This window comes from Schistocerca nitens, chromosome 5, assembly GCF_023898315.1.
Source record: "Schistocerca nitens isolate TAMUIC-IGC-003100 chromosome 5, iqSchNite1.1, whole genome shotgun sequence".
Classification (NCBI taxonomy): Eukaryota; Metazoa; Arthropoda; class Insecta; order Orthoptera; family Acrididae; genus Schistocerca; species Schistocerca nitens.
This window is the reverse complement of record NC_064618.1, coordinates 616,397,334-616,416,425: the sequence shown is the minus strand read 5'-3', so window position 1 is coordinate 616,416,425 and position 19,092 is coordinate 616,397,334. Positions and strand designations below refer to the sequence as shown.

General features: G+C 38.0%; 1 protein-coding gene across 1 annotated transcript in view; it reads right to left on the bottom strand.

Moving 5' to 3' along the window:
* Positions 1–306: 306 nt before the first annotated feature.
* The window catches only part of LOC126260619 (sodium/potassium/calcium exchanger Nckx30C), a 1,588,423-nt gene continuing 1,569,637 nt past the window's right edge, over positions 307–19,092 (bottom strand). The window contains exon 9 of the mRNA XM_049957957.1: positions 307–1,918. Within this exon, the coding sequence (XP_049813914.1) occupies positions 1,678–1,918 (241 nt within the window). The 3' untranslated portion in view covers positions 307–1,677. The remainder of the gene's footprint in view (positions 1,919–19,092) is intronic.

Below are 19,092 nucleotides of genomic sequence, written 5' to 3'. Positions count from 1 at the left end.
ATTGGACCTTGTAAACCTGCAGAAATATGTGCATCTTCAGTAGAAATGTGTGTGCTAAGATGGGATTTTACTGATTTGTGCAACACAAGGACGTGGCTGGACTGACAATTGCAGTAACTAATATATAAAAACTTTTAGTCATTTCATCTGGCAAATTGTTTTCAGTAATTATGTCACAAAAGCTGATGGTATGTGTAACAGAGGTTAGAGAGAAAAGTAGTAAGTGATATTGTGACAGTCATTAACTCTGTAACATGAAGGAATAACTTTTATGATTTATTAAAAAAAAGCTTTCTTTTCAAAATTTATCCTGTATCACAGCTATTCTTTGTGAGCATTGTATAAGAGTCAACACATCAAATAATAATGTGTACTGTTAGTTGATGAGCTAATGTCATGGCATTCTTTAGATAGCATATTTAACAGCAAGTTGGTTCAAATGAAATTTAATAAAAAGATGCAAATTTAATAGCTGAAGACATACTGAAAGCAATCTTATAAATTAAGTTTTTAAGGAAGTTATACTTGATTTCAAATCCTGGCAGTCTACATCCCACACTGCCATGTAGATGAGATATCTCTTGGCAGGCATGAAATAATGTGTCTTAACACTGGAAATTTGAAGATTAATGCAGCTTAAAGAAGTTACAGATCATCTGAATGACCTGTACTGTATAGAGATAACACATCAAATGAACTGATATGCACACCATAACTATGAAAAATATTTGTTATAATACACTTTGTAGTACATTCTGTTTCATCTCTGGTACTATAAACCAAGTTTTTATTTATATAAAAATTTTCAACAATAACTATTCAGGCAGCCCAAATGAGGACCATCAATCACTATGTACATTAAATCTCTACAACTTTCATGACAAACTATAGATCTTAAACAAAAATAAACACAGCTTTCACTCACCTTCAAGTTTAAGGAACATAATGAATGCACTGTGAGATTATCCTATTTTTAGTTCTTATGAAACAGACTTCCACCTGATATATTAGTGGTGTATGAGATTCATACACAAAATATATTTGTCCCTGGACACCTTAATTATTGTAAATATATAGCAGTTATATTTCATCTGCAGTGATTACTGAGCTTCAACAATATGACACATGAGCCTTATTATATTTTTAACAGCATACGAAAAATTACCTATCATCTAATTTACTTAGCTGTTTGAAAATGGACTAGTGTGTGAGAATGGTAACCATGTGTTTTTCATTTATGGCCTCTAAATGACTAACAGCTATGCTGTTAACATTTTATCCAGAGTTTATGTGAAGTTTCATACAAATTTATCTATGGTACAAATATATAGCTACAACAAACTTTTATTTCACTCTTATAGCTGCAAGCCAAGTAATATTGGCATTTTTGCAGTCTGTGAAAGAAATGTTTTCTCAGTAAGTTTCACTTATTCACTCAATAACTTCGGTCATGGACATATTAATTATTTGAAAAGCAAACTGTCTTTCAGCTGTTATAAAACTTCTCTTTAACTGAATATCTACAGTCTGTATATTTAATTCTATATAACATTATTCTAGATTTCATTATGCAACAAACAGGAGCACTGGGGCCTGCCCAAGCTCACAACCCAACAAGACTCTTTCCGGACTGTAAAAAAATATTGTGCTCTTCTCTTTCGGCTCATTTTCAAATCACTAGACAGGACAAGATAAGAATTTATATTCAAACATTAATGAGACAGCCACAAAGACAAAATAGAGCAGAAACATTGTGAAACCAAGTCCTTTGTTCATTTTCCATCGGAAGCAAGCAATAGAGATTATGACAAACACCAGCATCATGAAAAGAATGGTGATTGAGCACACCATCCCAACACTGTTCACCTCTACAGGCCTTCCATATATGATTCCAAACAGCAGCCAAGGCACTGGTAACCTGCAGCATCAAGAGACCACCATAATTACATGCTGAAAGTTCTGTATTACATTGCTATTTGTTAAATTTTGTATGTAATCATTGTTGAAAAAACTAAGTTAAACTGTGATAATTAAAATAAAGAAAAACAAATATAAAACACTGAATTGTCGCTGATGGATACAATGAAAAATATAACATTTTTCAAGCCTTTTCTCATAGCTCACCTGGAATAAGGGAAAAAGAAATCAATAAAAGTACAGTAAATACGTTTAAGATGTCACTGAAAATCAGAAGTAGTTATCAGTCTTGGATATGAGCCATACACTGAAGTCAAAAGAAATGCCAATTTCCCATTCATTTGGCTCATCTATGATGGAAGTTGATTGCTAACAAAGTCCATAAATTAAAACATTTTGATCATTAATGATGCTTGTCAAAGGACAGATTAATAAGAAACACATTTTTTAAACATATTGTCAAATGGGTATGAAAATATAAATAAGGTTACACTTTTTAGCACTTTTGCAGTGAATATCATGTCTGGTATTAGCTTCAACATGAATTGTTCTACACACAAATGCTTTCCATTATTGACCAGATGTGAAGAGTTGTACACACAGGAATTTTTCTGTGGAGCCAAACAAGTAAAAGCCTGAATATTCAAGATCTGAGTTGTATGATTGTTGCTGGAGCACCTCCTGACTAAATTAATTTTTTTTTTAATTCTTGGAATTGGGATTATTATATTTTCCTTGAAATCTGGGGGATTTTGCTTGTCTCAAATATCTTGCCAGTTGGAATAATTCTGTTGCTGTTGCCTCTCCTGAGGATCTCGATAATTCTTTGGGAATGTTGTCAACTCCAGATATTTTGCTTCAACTCAGGTCTTTCAGTGCCTTGTAAAATTCTTCAACACTTCATCTACTCTTTCCATAATACCGTCTTCAAGTTTTTTTCCTTCTATACATTCTTACCACCTTAACTCTTGATACTTGTACATGTGATTCAATTTTCTCCAAAGGTTTCTTTATTTATCCAATTCTTGGCTTCTGTCTTTGCTATAGTCATAGATCCTTCTACAGCTTTGCATTTCTGCTCGTGACTATTCTTGCTTTGCTTTCTGCACTTCCTGCCAGTTTCATTTTTAGATGTCTGCATTCCCTTTTGTTATTTATTTATTTATTTATTTTTTTGTCTGCTTCACGTGCGGCATTTTGGTCTTTTCTGCTTTCATCAAATAAATTTAGTATTTTGTATGTTATCCAAGGATTTTTACTAGGCCTTGCCTTTTTGGCTGTTTCATAACTCAGAGCCAACACCCATCTACTATTGTATTCCTTCACCTGTTTCAGTTGTAGTCTGCAGTTCATAACCAATAGATCACGGTAAGAACCCATATCAGCCACTGGAAGTACTTTAATTCTGGTTTCAGTTTCTCTTTCTTGCTATTATATAATATTTTTGAAACCAAATGATGCCTCCAATTCTCTTCCACGTATACAAATATTTTCATAGTTCTTAAACCAAATGATTGCAAAGATTAAATTGTGTTCTGTGTGAAATTCTACCAGTAAGCTTTTCCTTTCATTCCTCTCCCTCAGTTATCATGTTCTATTGCTATTTTTCCTTCTCTTTTCCTTTTCCTACTGTTGAACACCAATGCCACCCCACCCCTCTACCCTCCAAATTACAATTAAATTTTTGTTCCCCTTGACAGACTGAATAATCTCTTTTATTTCATCATACATTCTGCCAATTTATTCATAAGCTGTGGAGCAGTTAGGCATCTATACTTGTACTACTGGTATGAGTGTTGATTTTGTACCTGTCTTGACTGTGATAACGTGTTCATTATGTTGTTCAAAGTACTTCAGACACAGCCCTATTTTCTTATCCATTATCTTGTTCAAAGTATTTCAACTACAGTCCTATTTTGTAATTCATTACTAGATGTGCACATAACTTAATTCTAGATAAAATTTAAAATTTTCTGGCAAATTAAATGTTCAAAGAGATTTCGAAATTGCAGCTGGTCATTGTAAACTTTACTTCTCGATATTTCAACTGGACACCTGCCAGTCATCTTCAGGTGAACGATCAACAACTGACAAATACTTTCTCTGCTCTGCCTTATGTAGAGTGAGAGTATTGCCATGCATGCGCCAGAGAAACAGAAGGACCACACCACCTGGCAGCAGCTTCTTCACTGATGGAACTGCAAAGATCAGCAGTCTGTGGTGTTGCCACTCACTGCAGTCGTTGCAGTATTCTGGCATCTTTGTCTAGAGCAAATCTCAGAGATGACTGGCTTCCATGCATTGTCCAGCTGGTAGCTTCTGTCACAGTTCATTAGATTTTATGTGATGCGTATTTCAATTATTTTATAATGGAGTCCCACAACGATGTTGCTGTGGCTGAAGATAATGCTTTGTCATACTTCATTGAATGTCTGTTGGAGATACAATGTTCCGCATTTGCAAACTTGCTCAGTTCCAGAAGGCGAGGGCAACATTTATGTTCTGCACAAAGTTCTTCTACTGTGTGTGTTGTTTTGTCCTATATAAGCCGTACCAAACTGGCGACGTATTTTGTAAATTCCCACCTTCTGCAATAACAAGTTATCTTTCACTGATCCCAGCAGGTCCAAAATTGTAGATGGTGGGCGGAAAATTACTTTCATCTGAAGATTACTAAGGATTCTTGCTATTTTGTTGGAAATATTTCCAACAAATGGAAGAAAAGCATGGGACTTTGCTGGCACATTCTCCTTATTATCCACTCCCCTGTTCTTTATTTTAGCTGAGAATGACCTGTTCATCTGCCAAGTCAAGTATCCATTGTCTCTGAACACTGTCCTCAAATGTGCAAGCTCTTTAGGCAAACAATCTGCATCTAAAACTGTATGGCCCCTGTGCAGAAGGGTTTTAAGCACATTCATGATTTGAGATGGATAATGGCAACTTGAAGAGTGCAAGTACAAATCAATGGGAGGGGCTTGCAATAAACAAAAAGTCCCAGAGAGCCATCACTCCTCTGTCTAGCCAAAACATCCAGGAACGGGAGACAACCATCTTCCTCTGATTCCATAGAAAATCAAATGTTCTCGTAAATGGGGTTAAGTTGGTGTAAAAACTCCATTAACTTTTCTTCTCCGTGAGGCCACACTGTGAAAGTATCATTCAAGTTCCTACAAAAAAACAGTTTAAGAACCATTGGTTCAAGTGATGTTTCCTCAAAACCCTCCATAAAACAGTTTGCCACCAGGGGAGACAAGTGACTGCCCATGGCAATGCCATCAGTCTGGTCAAAATATTCTGGGTTTAATATAAAATAGGTTGAGGAAAGAGTGTGCCAAAACAAAGAAGTGATGCCCAACAAACTGTTTACCAATTAATGGCAAAGAATCAGCAAGAGGTACCTTCTTAAAAAGAGATACTATATCAAAACTCACTAGAAGATCTGAACTGCTTAGGTTGAGAGCCACCAGTCTGTTTATAAAATTGGCTGAGTTCCATGTATGATGAGGACGTTTGCAACCAATGGCCTCAGCAAGAAAGCAAGATGTTTGGCTAAATCGTATGTGGGGGTGTCAATGTTACTTGCTATGAGCCATAAGGAAGGCCATCATTGTGCACTTTAGGAAGACCATAGAGTCTGGTGGTACGCTGCCATGTGGTCTTATCCATTCGATGATCTCTGGATGTAATGAGGAAGAATTCGGGAGTGTACATGTCTTCTGTGGCACACATGCTGTAAGGTCATTGGCAGTCTTCCTGTAAATAGTATCACTGAGTAGGTCATTCATCTTCTCCAAATACAAACTATGAGGTAACAAAACTCTTGATTTACCTTTATCAGCCTTCAGCACTGATATGTTTGGGTCCTCTCTGAGATTACATTGTGCAGCCCTATAGGTTATGTTACTGTGTTGAGAATGAGATTTCAAAAGAGCATGGCAAGTTTCCATTCTTATTTCTACACCAGAATCCACAAGAAGGCATTGTTCCCATAGGAAGGCATTTACAGCTTCAACACCTCTTACAAAACTTATCAGAGGTAGCACATTTGGTGTAGGTGCAAAATTTAGTCCTTTACCCAATAGAGACAGCGTCAAATCATCTAAATGCTTCTCTGTGAAGTTAACAATGGAATGTCATGCAGTTATTTCCTCTGGTGATGGCTGTTGTGGCACCAAACAATCAAATTTTGACAACTGCCATGAGCTTTCATCCTTATACACTGAAGCACCAAAGAAACTGACATAGGCATGCATTTTCAAGGTAGAATATGGTGCTGCGGTTGGCCATACCTATATAAGACAAGTGTCTGGTGCCATTGTTAGATCAGTTACTGCTGCTACAATGACAGGTTAACTAGATTTGAGTGAGTTTGAACGTGGTGTTATAGTTGGCACACAAGTGATGGGGGACACCATCTCTGAGGTAGCGATGAAGTGTAGATTTTCCTGTAGGACTATTTCATGAGTGTACTGTGAATATCAGGAATCCAGTAAAACATCAAATCTCCAACATTGCTGCAGCCAGAAAAAGATCCCGCAAGAAAGGGACCAATGATGACTGAAGAGAATCGTTCAGCATGACAGAAGTACAACCCTTCTGCAAATTTCTGCAGAATGAAACATCATTGATATGGGCTTCTGGAGCTGAAGGCCCTCTCATGTACCCTTGATGACAGCACAATGCAAAGCTTTACATCTCTCCTGGGCCTCTGAGCACCAACAGTGGACTGTTGATGACTGGAAACATGTTGGCTGCTTGGACAAATCTCGTTTCAAATTGTGTCGAGTGGGTGCACATGTGTGTGAATGGAGATAACCTCATGAATCCATGGACCCTACATGTCACAGGGAACTGTTCAAACTGGTGGAGGCTCTGTAATGGTGTGGGGCATGTGCAGATGGAATGATATGGGACCACTGACACGTCTGGAGATGACTCTGACATATGACCCACACATAAGCATCCTGTGTGATCACCTGTGTCCATTCATGTCCATTGTGCATTCTGACAGACTTGGGCAATTCCAGCAGGACAGTGCAACACCCACATGTCCAGAATTGCTACTGTGTGGCTCCAGGAACACACTTCTGATTTTAAAAACTTCCACTGGCCACCAAAGCCCCAGACATGAACATTAAGGAGCATAACTGGGATGCTTTGCAATGTGCTGTTCAGAAGAGATCTCCATCCCCTCGTACTCTTAAGGATTTATGAACAGCTGTGCAGGATTCATGGCATCAATTCCCTCCAGCACTACTTCAGACTATAGTGGAGTGCAAGCCACAACGTGTTGCAGCACTTATGCATGCTCGCGGGGGCCACACACAATATGTGAACCAGTTTCTTTTGCTCTTCAGTATATATCCAATCAAACTTGGCTGAAGTCTGTCCAACAACCAATCCCATGGTACAAGAGAGAGAAGCGCTGCAATCTTCATGTGTAAGTGGAATAGTTCTTCTGAAATGGTATCCAACCTTTGCCTTGTATAAGAAATTCTCTCCTTATCGGAGAAGGTAAGTTAATGGAGTTTTTGCATAATCTTAACTCCTTCAGGAGAGCATTTGATTTACTGTGGAATAAGAGGAAGATGGTTGTCTCCCATTCCTGAATGTTTTGATTAGACGGAAGAGTGATGGCTCTCTGGGACATTCTGTTTATCCTAAGCCCACTCACACTGATTTGTATTTGCACTTTTCAATTTGCCATCACCCATTCCAAACCATGAGTGTGCTTAAAACCCTGGTACACAGGGCCCATACACTATCAGATGCAGATTGTTGGATACTCGATCCTGCAAATTAACAGGGCATTCTCAGCTGACACCAAGAACTGGGAAATGGATAAACAGGAGATGCACCAAAAAAGTCCCAAGCTTTTATTCCCTTTGTTGGAAATATTTGCTTCAAAATAGCAATAATGCTTAGTAATTTTCAGGTGAAAGTGATTTTCCACCCACCACCTAAGATTTTGGACCTGTTGGGATCAGTGAAGGATAACTTGTTATTGCGGAAAGTGGGAGTTTACAAAATACCTTGCCAGTATGATATGGCCTGTATAGGACGAACAACATGCTTAGTGGAAAAATGTTGCACAGAACATAAAAAAATTGCACTCACCTTCAGCAAGTCTGCAATTATGGAATACCGTATCTCCAATGGACATTCAATAGAGTATGACGAAACATTAATTTTGGCCACAGTAACATCTTCTTGGGACTCCATTATAAAATAATCCCGTTAATATGCATCTAGGAAAATCTAATGAACCATGACAGCAGTTACCAGCTGGATAATGCATGGAATTCCACCATTTCTGAAATTTGCTCCAGACGAATACTTAATTAAACTTTGTGTAGTTCTCTCTGTCATGGAGTTTTACTTCATAATGATAAATCACCCATTTTGTTAGAAATTATGGAGGAGTCACTTAAAGATTCACAGTTGGCATTGAGATATTTTTAGAATCTCCCATTTATCACTAGTTGAAAAGGGTATTTTGTCTCCAGTTCCCTGTATACCTCATGTTTTATAATGATCAAAGTGGTTTCTTTTTCCTATGAAATGAGTCTCTTGTTTGTAATGTGATTAACTGCATTAATTACTTGGTCACCTTTTTTTGTCTATACTTTCAAATTTAAGAAATTTTGGGCGAGGACTAATTTCTATTTTTTTTCTTTTTCATGTTAAACACTCCAATTATTTTTGTTATATGTGATTTACTTTTATGAGATCACTGTCTAATGTTGCACAATGAAAATATTCAATACATTTACTCATAAAAATTGAATTCTTATATTATTGTAGCTGACTTTAATTGAAGTATGTTTGCTGACTGATTATGTAGTGAGACTCAGTTTTTTAATAAAAACTTCCACATTTTCTTACCTAAGCTCTCTACATTTGGGTAAGTTTAATTTTGGTATACAAAGAGAGCTGCATCATCTGATACTCCTGCATCTTGAGTATTTTTTTCATGCTACGTAATAGTTATCACTACAGATAATAGTGTTACTTTGATTATGAGTGTTCGGTCACATCATTATGAAACACAAAAACATCTATAATACTGAAGCTTCAGCCATTCTCTTCAGGGTGACTAACTGCTGGATTCTGGTGAATGATCTACCCCTATAAACTGTCTTGTTTTGATTGTCAGCTGGCGGTCAACATCACATTCTGGGATGCCAATGGACAGTTTGATGTAAAGATTTACTAGGAGGGGTGATTACTGCCTGTGCCACACTGGCAGGTGATTGGTGGACAATAGCAAATCAGCAGCTTGTTTCTAAGACATTAATGCTGCGTGACAGTTCTCTTTTGGCTGCTTGTTCATACTGTTGAACCTGGATCATGTGGAGCTGTTGGCTGATGAACACACATGGCCTGTTGGACTGGGATTGCTGGCAGCCAGGACGGATTACTTATTTCCGTCCTTCCTGTTCATGCTGTTGGTGTATTTAATGGTTTTGATAGCCTATCTTATTTTTCACTGCTGCATCCTCGGCTGCCGAGTGAGCACACAAGGCTCTTGAAAACTGGTAGATTGGCCACAGTCCTGATAGTATTCAGCTATAGCTGAATTGTTATGTTGCCCCAGCCATAGACAGTGTTCATACTCTAACATGTAAGTGTTAATAAGTCTCCTGATTTCATCAATGTAGACAATCTAGCATTCACATCAATGTTCGTAGGTGCCTGCAGCTTCGAGAGCAGCTACAGAATTCCTCTTGGGCCTCAACACATCTAGGATCTTATGGCTGTTCTAGAACATTGTTTTAATTCTTCTGTGGTGCAGCACCTTGCCTACATGCTTGCTGTTGCTTCTCGCATAAGTTAAGAGAGCAACAGGAAGAGGTTCTTCTGTTCCACTGTCTGTACTAGTACTAGCTATGGATCTAATGGTCACTTGTAACATAAAATCTCTGTATACCCATGTGCTGCAAGAACAAGAACCAGCAAACATCTGTATCTTGGCACAACTGTGTTTCTCACCGACATGCTTTACTTGGCTGTGCAAATTCCATGAGCAGACACACAGAGTGATAATGGGCTCCCCCCCCCCCTTTCAGCCGTAATAGGTGGTATATTCATGGAAGCATTCATTCAGACAGTGCTAAGTTCCATGCTGCTGCACCTACATTGTTGGCTGAGGTACATGGATGACACATTTGTCGTGCTACCTGCCCAAGCAGCACAGGCAATAGCCAACCGTACAGCCATCTACCCACGGCAATATTTATTTCAAATTATCCAACTGTATCATAGAATGTGACATTGGTAGCTACTTGAGAACTAACGTAAGACAGGAAGCCATAACTAGAACATAGCAGTTAATCAACCTGAAGAGGACTACTGCATAATGATCAAAATTGTGGTATTTTTAGTTGTTTTAGTGTTTCAAAAAGATGTGGCCTAATACCCAAAATTATTTTATTTAAATTGACTCTTGCAGTGGGATCTTACAAACTTCATTGCTGTCATTCTTGTACAGTGGTCAAGATTTAGATTTATTGCATCTTTGATCATCAGGTACTGGTAACATGAAGCACATTGGTCATAAGCACAGTAATTGCAGGAAATGTATAAAAGCTAAGTGTGTGCAAGAATGGAGATTATTTCCATAGAGCACAGAAAACAGCTCCAGTATGATGTTCTGGGCAGCTGAGTTTAAAGATCTCAAGAAGTGTGGAGGAAGTAGGTGTATGGGGAGTGGTGAGAGGTGAGAGTGGTAAGGAAGAGGAATTCCGGAGGAATGACTTTATTTATTTTCTATTATGAAAAGGAAAGATTGCTATTCACCACATAGAGGACATGTTGAGTCACAGAACAGGCGTAACAAAAAGACTGCCATTCATGTTGACCTTTTGGCCAAAAGGATGTTTCCTAAAGTAGAAAACACACATACATTCATGAAGGCACATCACACACACACACACACACACACACACACACACACACACACACACACACACACACGAGACCATTGTCTCTGGCCATTGAGGCTGGACTGTGAGCAACTGCACCTGATGGAAGAAGCAATCTGGCTGATGGAAGTAAAGAGGAGGCTGCAGCAGGGAGGAGGAGGAATATAGAATAGCAGGTTAAGGGTGGGGGAAGGTAAAGTGCTGCTTGTGGGAGCATGCAGAAGTGTGGTGGTAACAGGATAGGGCAGCTAGGTGCAGTTGCTTGGGAAGGGGAAGGGGAGGGGAGGGGAGTGGAAAAGAAGAGAAGTAGAGGAGAAAAAGAAATACTAGTGGGTGCATTTGTGGAATAGAAAGCGTGTACTGTTGGAGTGGGGGCAGAGAAGTTGATAGGTGGGTGAAGGACAGGGCCTAATGAATGTTGAGGCCAGGGGGGTTTATTGGAATGTAGGATATATTGCAAAATTCAGAAAAGCTGGTGTTGGTTCGTGACTCAGTACCATTGGAGTGGGGGCAGAGAAGTTGATAGGTGGGTGAAGGACAGGGCCTAATGAAGGTTGAGGCCAGGGGGGTTTATTGGAATGTAGGATATATTGCAAAATTCAGAAAAGCTGGTGTTGGTTAGTGACTCAGTACCACCCAGAACAGCAGCAACTGAATCACATTTTCAGTCGTGATTTCAACTATCTCTCATCATGCCCTGACACAAGGAATCTCCTACCCACTATTCTTCCCACTCCTCCCACAGTGGTATTCCACTCCCACCAAACAAACCTATGCAACATTCTCGTTCATCCCTATTCCACTCCTGATTCCAACCCCTTGCCTCATGGCTTATATCCCTGCAACAGACCTATTTGCAGGACTGTACATCTTCCCACCACCACCTATCCCATTAATGGCAGGACTAGCTGTGAAAGCAGTCATATGCTGTACACATTAAGCTGCAACCACTATGCTGTGTCCTATGTGGACATGAAAACCAACAAGATGTCTGTCCGCATGAATGGCAACCAACAAACTGTGGCCAAGAGACAGCTGGACCACTCAGCTCCTGAGCATGATGCCCAACACAACATTCTTCACTTCAGTGACTGCTTCACAGCCTGCACCATCTGGTTCCTTCCTAACCGCACCGTCTTTTCTGAATTGCACTGGTGGGATCTCTCTCTGTGATGTATCCTGTGTTCCTGTAACCCCAGTGGCCTCAACTTTCATTAGCCTCTGTCCTTCACCCATCTATCCCCTCCATGCTCCCATTGCAATGCTACACAGGTTTCTGTTTTCTCCCTTCAGGCACAGTTGCTCACAGCCTGGCCTCAGTGGCCAGAGACAGTGGTCATGTGTTTGTGAGTTGTGCTTGCATGAATCTGTGTGTGGTGTTTATGTTGGAAAAAGACATTTTGACTGAAAGCTCAACATGTATGGCAGTCTTTTTGTTGTGTCTGTCTGCTTAGTAGCTTCTCTATAATGGTGAGTAGCAATCTTTCTTTTTCATAATATTGTCATTATCCCATCCTGGATTTTCCATTGTTTTATTTATTTTCTGTGTGTTCATCAATTGCTTAGCATCTTCTGGTCTTAGCAACCAGTAATCTATTGACATTAATTTTGTAGTTGCAGAGGTCTGTTTGCAGGTAGCATTGTTACTTGTCATACAACAGAAATATACAGTGCTTAAATTGTGACAACCAGATAATTTTTAAAATAATGTCTAATTATATGTCATCTTGAATTTTATTGATTTAAATAGATTTCGAGTTTCTTGCTTTATGTTGCATCAAAATGAAGAACAACACTTTCAACTATAGACAAAAAGGCCAAGTCTACATGAAATTTGTTTTTTTTTTTAATTTTTTTCCCCTTATTTTGAGATTGTATAAGTCACAGTTCCAGCAATGCTCACTTTTATTATTAGCAAAAAATTTAATTTAGGGTAAATGTATTGGGAAGAGGGAATACAATTTTGTATATGTTTGAAGGGGCCTCTATAAAATCACAGGTATCTACCATACGAAATATTCTTGCTCTTTACCTTTGCTGAATAACTACTTTGTGGCATAAAATGTTTCACCTACCCATAAACAACCAAATACAAATGCATTAAATTTACTTGTGAAGACTCTGTATGCACCACAAACAGACATTTATTTTAGAAATGCAACACATAAGGATATTACAAAATTCATTACCTCAATAAAAAATAGTAATTGTGTTGGGTATGATGATATTTCCAGAAGATTATTAAAATCTTATGCTGAGTTGAGAGTATTTCCCTTAAACAGGCCAGTAAAAAGTAATTATGTTATAAGTCACATTTTCTGACGGACTTAAATATGCAGTAGTAACATCTACTTATAAAACTGGAGACAAGCAAACCATCTGTAATTATGTACCTATTCCTTTCAAAGAGTGCTTGAGAAAATGGCCGGTGATAGAATACTGACTCATTTAACCAAGCAGAAGTTGTTAACTGCCTCTCAATTCTCTCAATTTGGTTTCAGTGAAGGATTCTCTACAAAGAAAGCAATACAAGTGCTGGAAAATCTGTACAAGAAAAATTAACCTATTGGAATATTTTGTGAACTTACCAAAGCCTGTGATTATGTGACTTACAAAATTAATATAATTTTGTACAATATTTATTTAATATCATTTACATATATTAACAACAAGAGAAGACCCAGTATCAAACCCTGTGGGACTCACCACATTACACTCCTCCGTTTCTGGTGGTTTAATCAATGAAAGTGACTCTGTGCTTTCTGCTATGAAAACTACATCCATCTATTGTCCACACATCTATTTAATTTTATCTTCACTGCTTTTAGTGGAAAACAATATGCAAAGTGTTGGAAGCATACAGAGAACACAATTTTAAATTCTTTATTTTGAGAGTTTGATGTTTAGATTTCTTCCCTTCTTCTCATTAGTTCTCTGTTGACACTGACATGGGCAGTGTTTGATTCTTTTATTGGCATCTTTGTCTTATGATAAACACTTAATCAGTCCACATTTTTTTTGTTGTTAACATCTAACCACCATTATCAGATAAACAATTTTCTATTGTAACATGTAAATCACTGAGATAATAGAGAAATAAACTGAAGACTTTCATGAAACACACTAGATGTCCAGAATTAGATCTTTACTCTGCAGTGGAGTGTGCATTGATATGAAACTTCCTGGCAGATTAAAACTGTGTGCCAGACCGAGACTCGAACTCGGGACCTTTGCCTTTCGCGGGCAAGTCCTCTACCATCTGAGCTACCCAAGCACGACTCCCGACCCATCCTCACAGCTCTACTTCCACCAGTTTTACACTAGGTGTCCTCAGTCAATGTCATTTGATGTAAAATCAGTGTTAAAGTAATGATAATGACTCTTCAATTAAAATGCATTGCGGTAGTAATGCTGTCTTCCACATTTTTGGCACGGGATTCAAGGAACTATTCAGTATAATATTCATTAACCAGAAGAGCTTCTGAATTAAAACCAATTCTTGTATATACAGCCACACCCCATTTCTTTTACTGGTACTACATTAATATGACATTAGCTACAGATATCTGCTTAATTTCGGTGAGACCCAAGTAATCTTCTAACATAAGCGACACATTTGCTTATACTTTAGTTATCCTTTTATTTGACTAAGCCATCTCATGTTCTAAGGGAAGATTCAAAATGAGCATTCTTTGAGTCTTTACTTTTTCCAAAAATGCAGTGTACTGCTTTATTGATAGTGTTTTCAGCTATAACTGTTGTGGCCCACTTAGATCTGGGTGCACAGCCATAAGGCGTGTCACAAAAGTCAGCAGATGCAGCTAGACATTCGACAACTTTCAGAAGCTACCACTCGTGGAGATGCACATTGTCTTGTCTGCACACTCTATTGGCTGGCTAACAGCTGTTAGGCCAGCTGACAGCTTTTGCAGATGGCCCAGCCAGTTCAAACTCAGTAAACTTTTACCTCAGCATATGTATTACTGGACCATTGTAGTGAGCCACTCCATGACCAGTATACCCATTGTAATAAGTTGTTTTCTACAGTTAATGAAGTTTGTCATGTCAGTCACTATGTGGTGTTCCATTGTAGGATTATAAGAATAATTATCCTGAATTTCCTGCATTTTGGGAACAGCTGCCTTACCATTAGGGTATTCAAGATGCTTCTGGGCCTGATCCAAATTCTCAATGTTATTCAGTGTTCCTTCCTATAAGCATGACAACCACTGTTGCAAGCTGCATCTTGCAAGTTTTCTTTCACTGTGCTACTGCCAACTCTGATCGAAACTTCAAGATTCCAGCTCTCACAGCAGCTTTCTTTGAGGTACTTGCTTTCTGATAATTTTGGTACATTTATTTATAGCACATGTAAGCACAAATTGTAAGTACAGCCTACAGAAGTAATCTGGGGTAGCTAATTCTCTCTGTTATGCATATCTTGACTTGATATGCATCCCTGATGGAATTTACAGTACATGATAAATAAAACAAATCATTCTGTTCCTTTTGTCTTGAACCTTCCTTAAAACATCCTTTGTGGCATGTCTGGCTGGTTCTTATCCTCTCTTGTTTTGTCTCAAAATTCACTGTCTTTTGTGTATTTCCTTGGCCAGATTCGTTTATTTTCTAGTAGACCAGTTGTTCATACCAGTCCTAGATGAAAGTGAATAAAAGTAATTCGTTTATTTTCTAGTAGACCAGTTGTCCATACCAGTCCTAGATGAAAGTGAATAAAAGTATTGCATCTTACTGTGTGTGTGTGTGTGTGTGTGTGTGCGTGTGTGTGTGTGTGTGTGTGTGTGCGGGTGTGTGTGTGTGTGTGTGTGTGTGTGTGTGCGCACAATACTCAGTCTGTTACTGAGATTGTCTCCTTTATATCTATGAGATTTCACATCCATTGCCATCCAGCACAATGCATCTTCTATTTCAGTGTTGTTCATCTTTTCAGTTTGTTTCCATGTGTCACCAGAAATCTTTGTCTCCAGCTGTTTTGTGATAATGGAAGCTGATAAATGAATCTGACATTCCATTAAGAAGTTAACTGATAAATAATCAATTTATTTGGGTGTTTTTGTAAGTTAGTTAAAGTTTGTAAACATTATTGTTATTATTATTATTATTATTATTATTATAGCTAATTTTCACATGTGTCTCATTTACTTATTAGTTGTTCATACATCAGAAATTCATTCCCTGTGCAAACCTTGTGACTTATTACTTTAGAAGTATTTGAAAACATATCTCATTAGTCTATAACAGAGGGAAACATTCCACGTGGGAAAAATATATCTAAAAACAAAGATGATGTGACTCACCAAACGAAAGCGCTGGCATGTCGATAGACACACAAACAAACACAAACATACACACAAAATTCAAGCTTTCGCAACCAACGGTTGCTTCATCAGGAAAGAGGGAAGGAGAGGGAAAGACTAAAGGATGTGGGGTTTAAGGGAGAGGGTAAGGAGTCATTCCAATCCTAGAAGCGGAAAGACTTACCTTAGGGGGAAAAAAGGACAGGTATACACTCGCACACTTGTATCCTGATTTAGTTAGTCATCTATTTTGACAGCATGACTTTATAAAAGAACATCCTCCTCTAGCATTGATTTACCTCAACAGAATTAGTCGATACCAAAAATATTTTTCAAATTTTGAACAGGTCAGTGTTGTCTTTGCCTTTTTTCTAAAAAAATATTATATGATTTTGTACACAATGTATTGTATTTCAAGCTAAAATTTATGAAAAGGAATTACTTTGTTTTCGTCGTTACCAGTGGTATGTACTAGCTCTGAATGTACAGTTAAAATTGTTCTTCTTTTGGATGTGTTTGGAATTTGGAATTACAAAATATTTTGAACACTTAAATTTTCTGTTACTAATTAAACAATCTAGTACTATTTATTGTGTTTTTCTGGATTCATTTATAAAATTATAATCTAATCTAATAGAAATTCATTTGTCAAGAAATATTGTAAACCCTTTGGAGTATTGTTATTACTGCAGAATGAAGTAGTAGTAAGCATGTCTCTGATGTGATCAGATGTATTTTGGATGAAAATGTAATTTCAGCTTCGTTAATGTGAAAATTCAAAAGACAAAAGACAATGTAATGCAAATAAACATCGAAAAACAAAAATTCTGCACAGACATTCTTCAAATTAATTAGCTCAATTGGACCATGAGAACCTAAAATATGAAAATTTCAGCTTCAAGAATCAGACCCCTAGACATGAAGAACTGGTGCCAACTACACCAGAAAAGATAGGTCGTAGACATAAGCAACAACAGAGGCGGGGTGGGTAGATTACAATTTGACATCTCATTCTTCCTCCTCCTCTTCCACCTCTAACAGCATCACAGACTGTGACAGTCTCTTCTGCAAGTACGTAACTGGCCTAGCTTATACTATCCCAGCATAGGAGATTGTAGTCCAGTGGCTGTAATACATCATATGCCACAGTAACCATACACTGCATCTGAAGATAATGAGTATGAAACTTGTTCAAATATTGCTTTGGTTCTGCTGCCACTGAGCTGATATTCTGGGAAGATTTCATCAGTGAAACACACTGAGAATGTCTGCATTCTTGTATCCTGCTTTAGTTAGTCATCTATTTTGACAGCATGAAACTTTGCTCATGACTGTTTCATTTGGTTCATGACCATAAAATATATAATATACAGGGCGAATCATCTGAAATTTGCACCGCAAATATTGCGGAAATGGAAAGTACTATTGATGTGTGGTTTTCACAGAATGGATTGGTCGTCAGGAACTTGTATTACTAGCCAACAAACAGATTGTAATAATACTTAGAAAGTGTGTTTTTGCACAAATGTACACTTATTTAAATGGAAAATGCCTATTGGAATTAACAGACTAAAAGTAAGGTAAATTAGAATGCCATTGGTATTTGTTGCCAGATTATAGTGCAAGTCATGTACAAGACATCACATTTTGAAAAGTTTCCACACTGACACTTGCTGTGCCACTCAACCTGTGTAGTTGCTAGGTATGACATTTTTTTTGTTTGCTTCCAGCATAATTGTGTGCTCCTTGAGTGCATTGTGACTAGCTAGTCAGTGTGTGATAGTCCAAGCAGTAGGCCATGAGTGGACAATTGGATTTTTTGTTGTTGTTGTGGTCTTCAGTCCAGAGACTGGTTTGATGCAGCTCTCCATGCTACTCTATCCTGTGCAAGCTTCTTCATCTCCCAGTACCTACTGCAACCTACATCCTTCTGAATCTGTTTAGTGTATTCATCTCTTGGTCTCCCTCTATGATTTTTATCCTCCACGCTGCCCTCCAATACTAAATTGGTGATCCCTTGATGCCTCAGAATATGCCCTACCAACTGATCCCTTCTTCTAGTCAAGTTGTGCCACAAATTTCTGTTCTCTTCAATTCTATTCAATACCTCCTAATTACTTATGTGATCTACACATCTAATCTTCAGCATTCTTCTGTAGCATCACATTTCGAAAGCTTCTATTCTCTTCTTGTCTAAACTATTTATTGTCCACGTTTCACTTCCATAAATGGCTACACTCCATACAAATACTTTCAGAAACAACTTCCTGACACTTAAATCGATACTCGATGTTAACAAATTTCTCTTCTTCAGAAACGCTTTCCTTGCCATTGCCAGTCTACATTTTATATCCTCTCTACTTTGACCATAATCAGTTATTTTGCTCCCCAAATGGCAAAACTCATCTACTTCTTTAAGTGTCTCATTTCCTAATCTAATCCCGACAGCAATACCTGATTTAATTCGACTACATTCCATTATCCTCGTTTTGCTTTTGTTGATGTTCATCTTATATCCTCCTTTCAAGACACTGTCCATTCCATTCAACTGCTCTTCCAGGTCCTTTGCTGTCCCTGACAGAATTACAATGTCATCGGCAAACCTCAAAGTTTTTATTTCTTCTCCATGGATTTTAATTCCTGCCCCAAATTTTTCTTTTGTTTCCTCTACTGCTTACTCAATATACAGATTGAATAACATTGGGGATAGACTACAACCCTGTCTCACTCCCTTCCCAACCACTGCTTCCCTTTCATGTCCCTCGACTCTTATAACTGCCATCTGGTTTCTGTACAAATTGTAAATAGCCTTTCACTCCCTGTAGTTTACTGCTGCCAGCCTCAGAATTTGAAAGAGAGTATTCCAGTCAACATTGTCAAAAGCTTTCTCTAAGTCTACAAATGCTAGAAACGTAGGTTTGTCTTTCCTT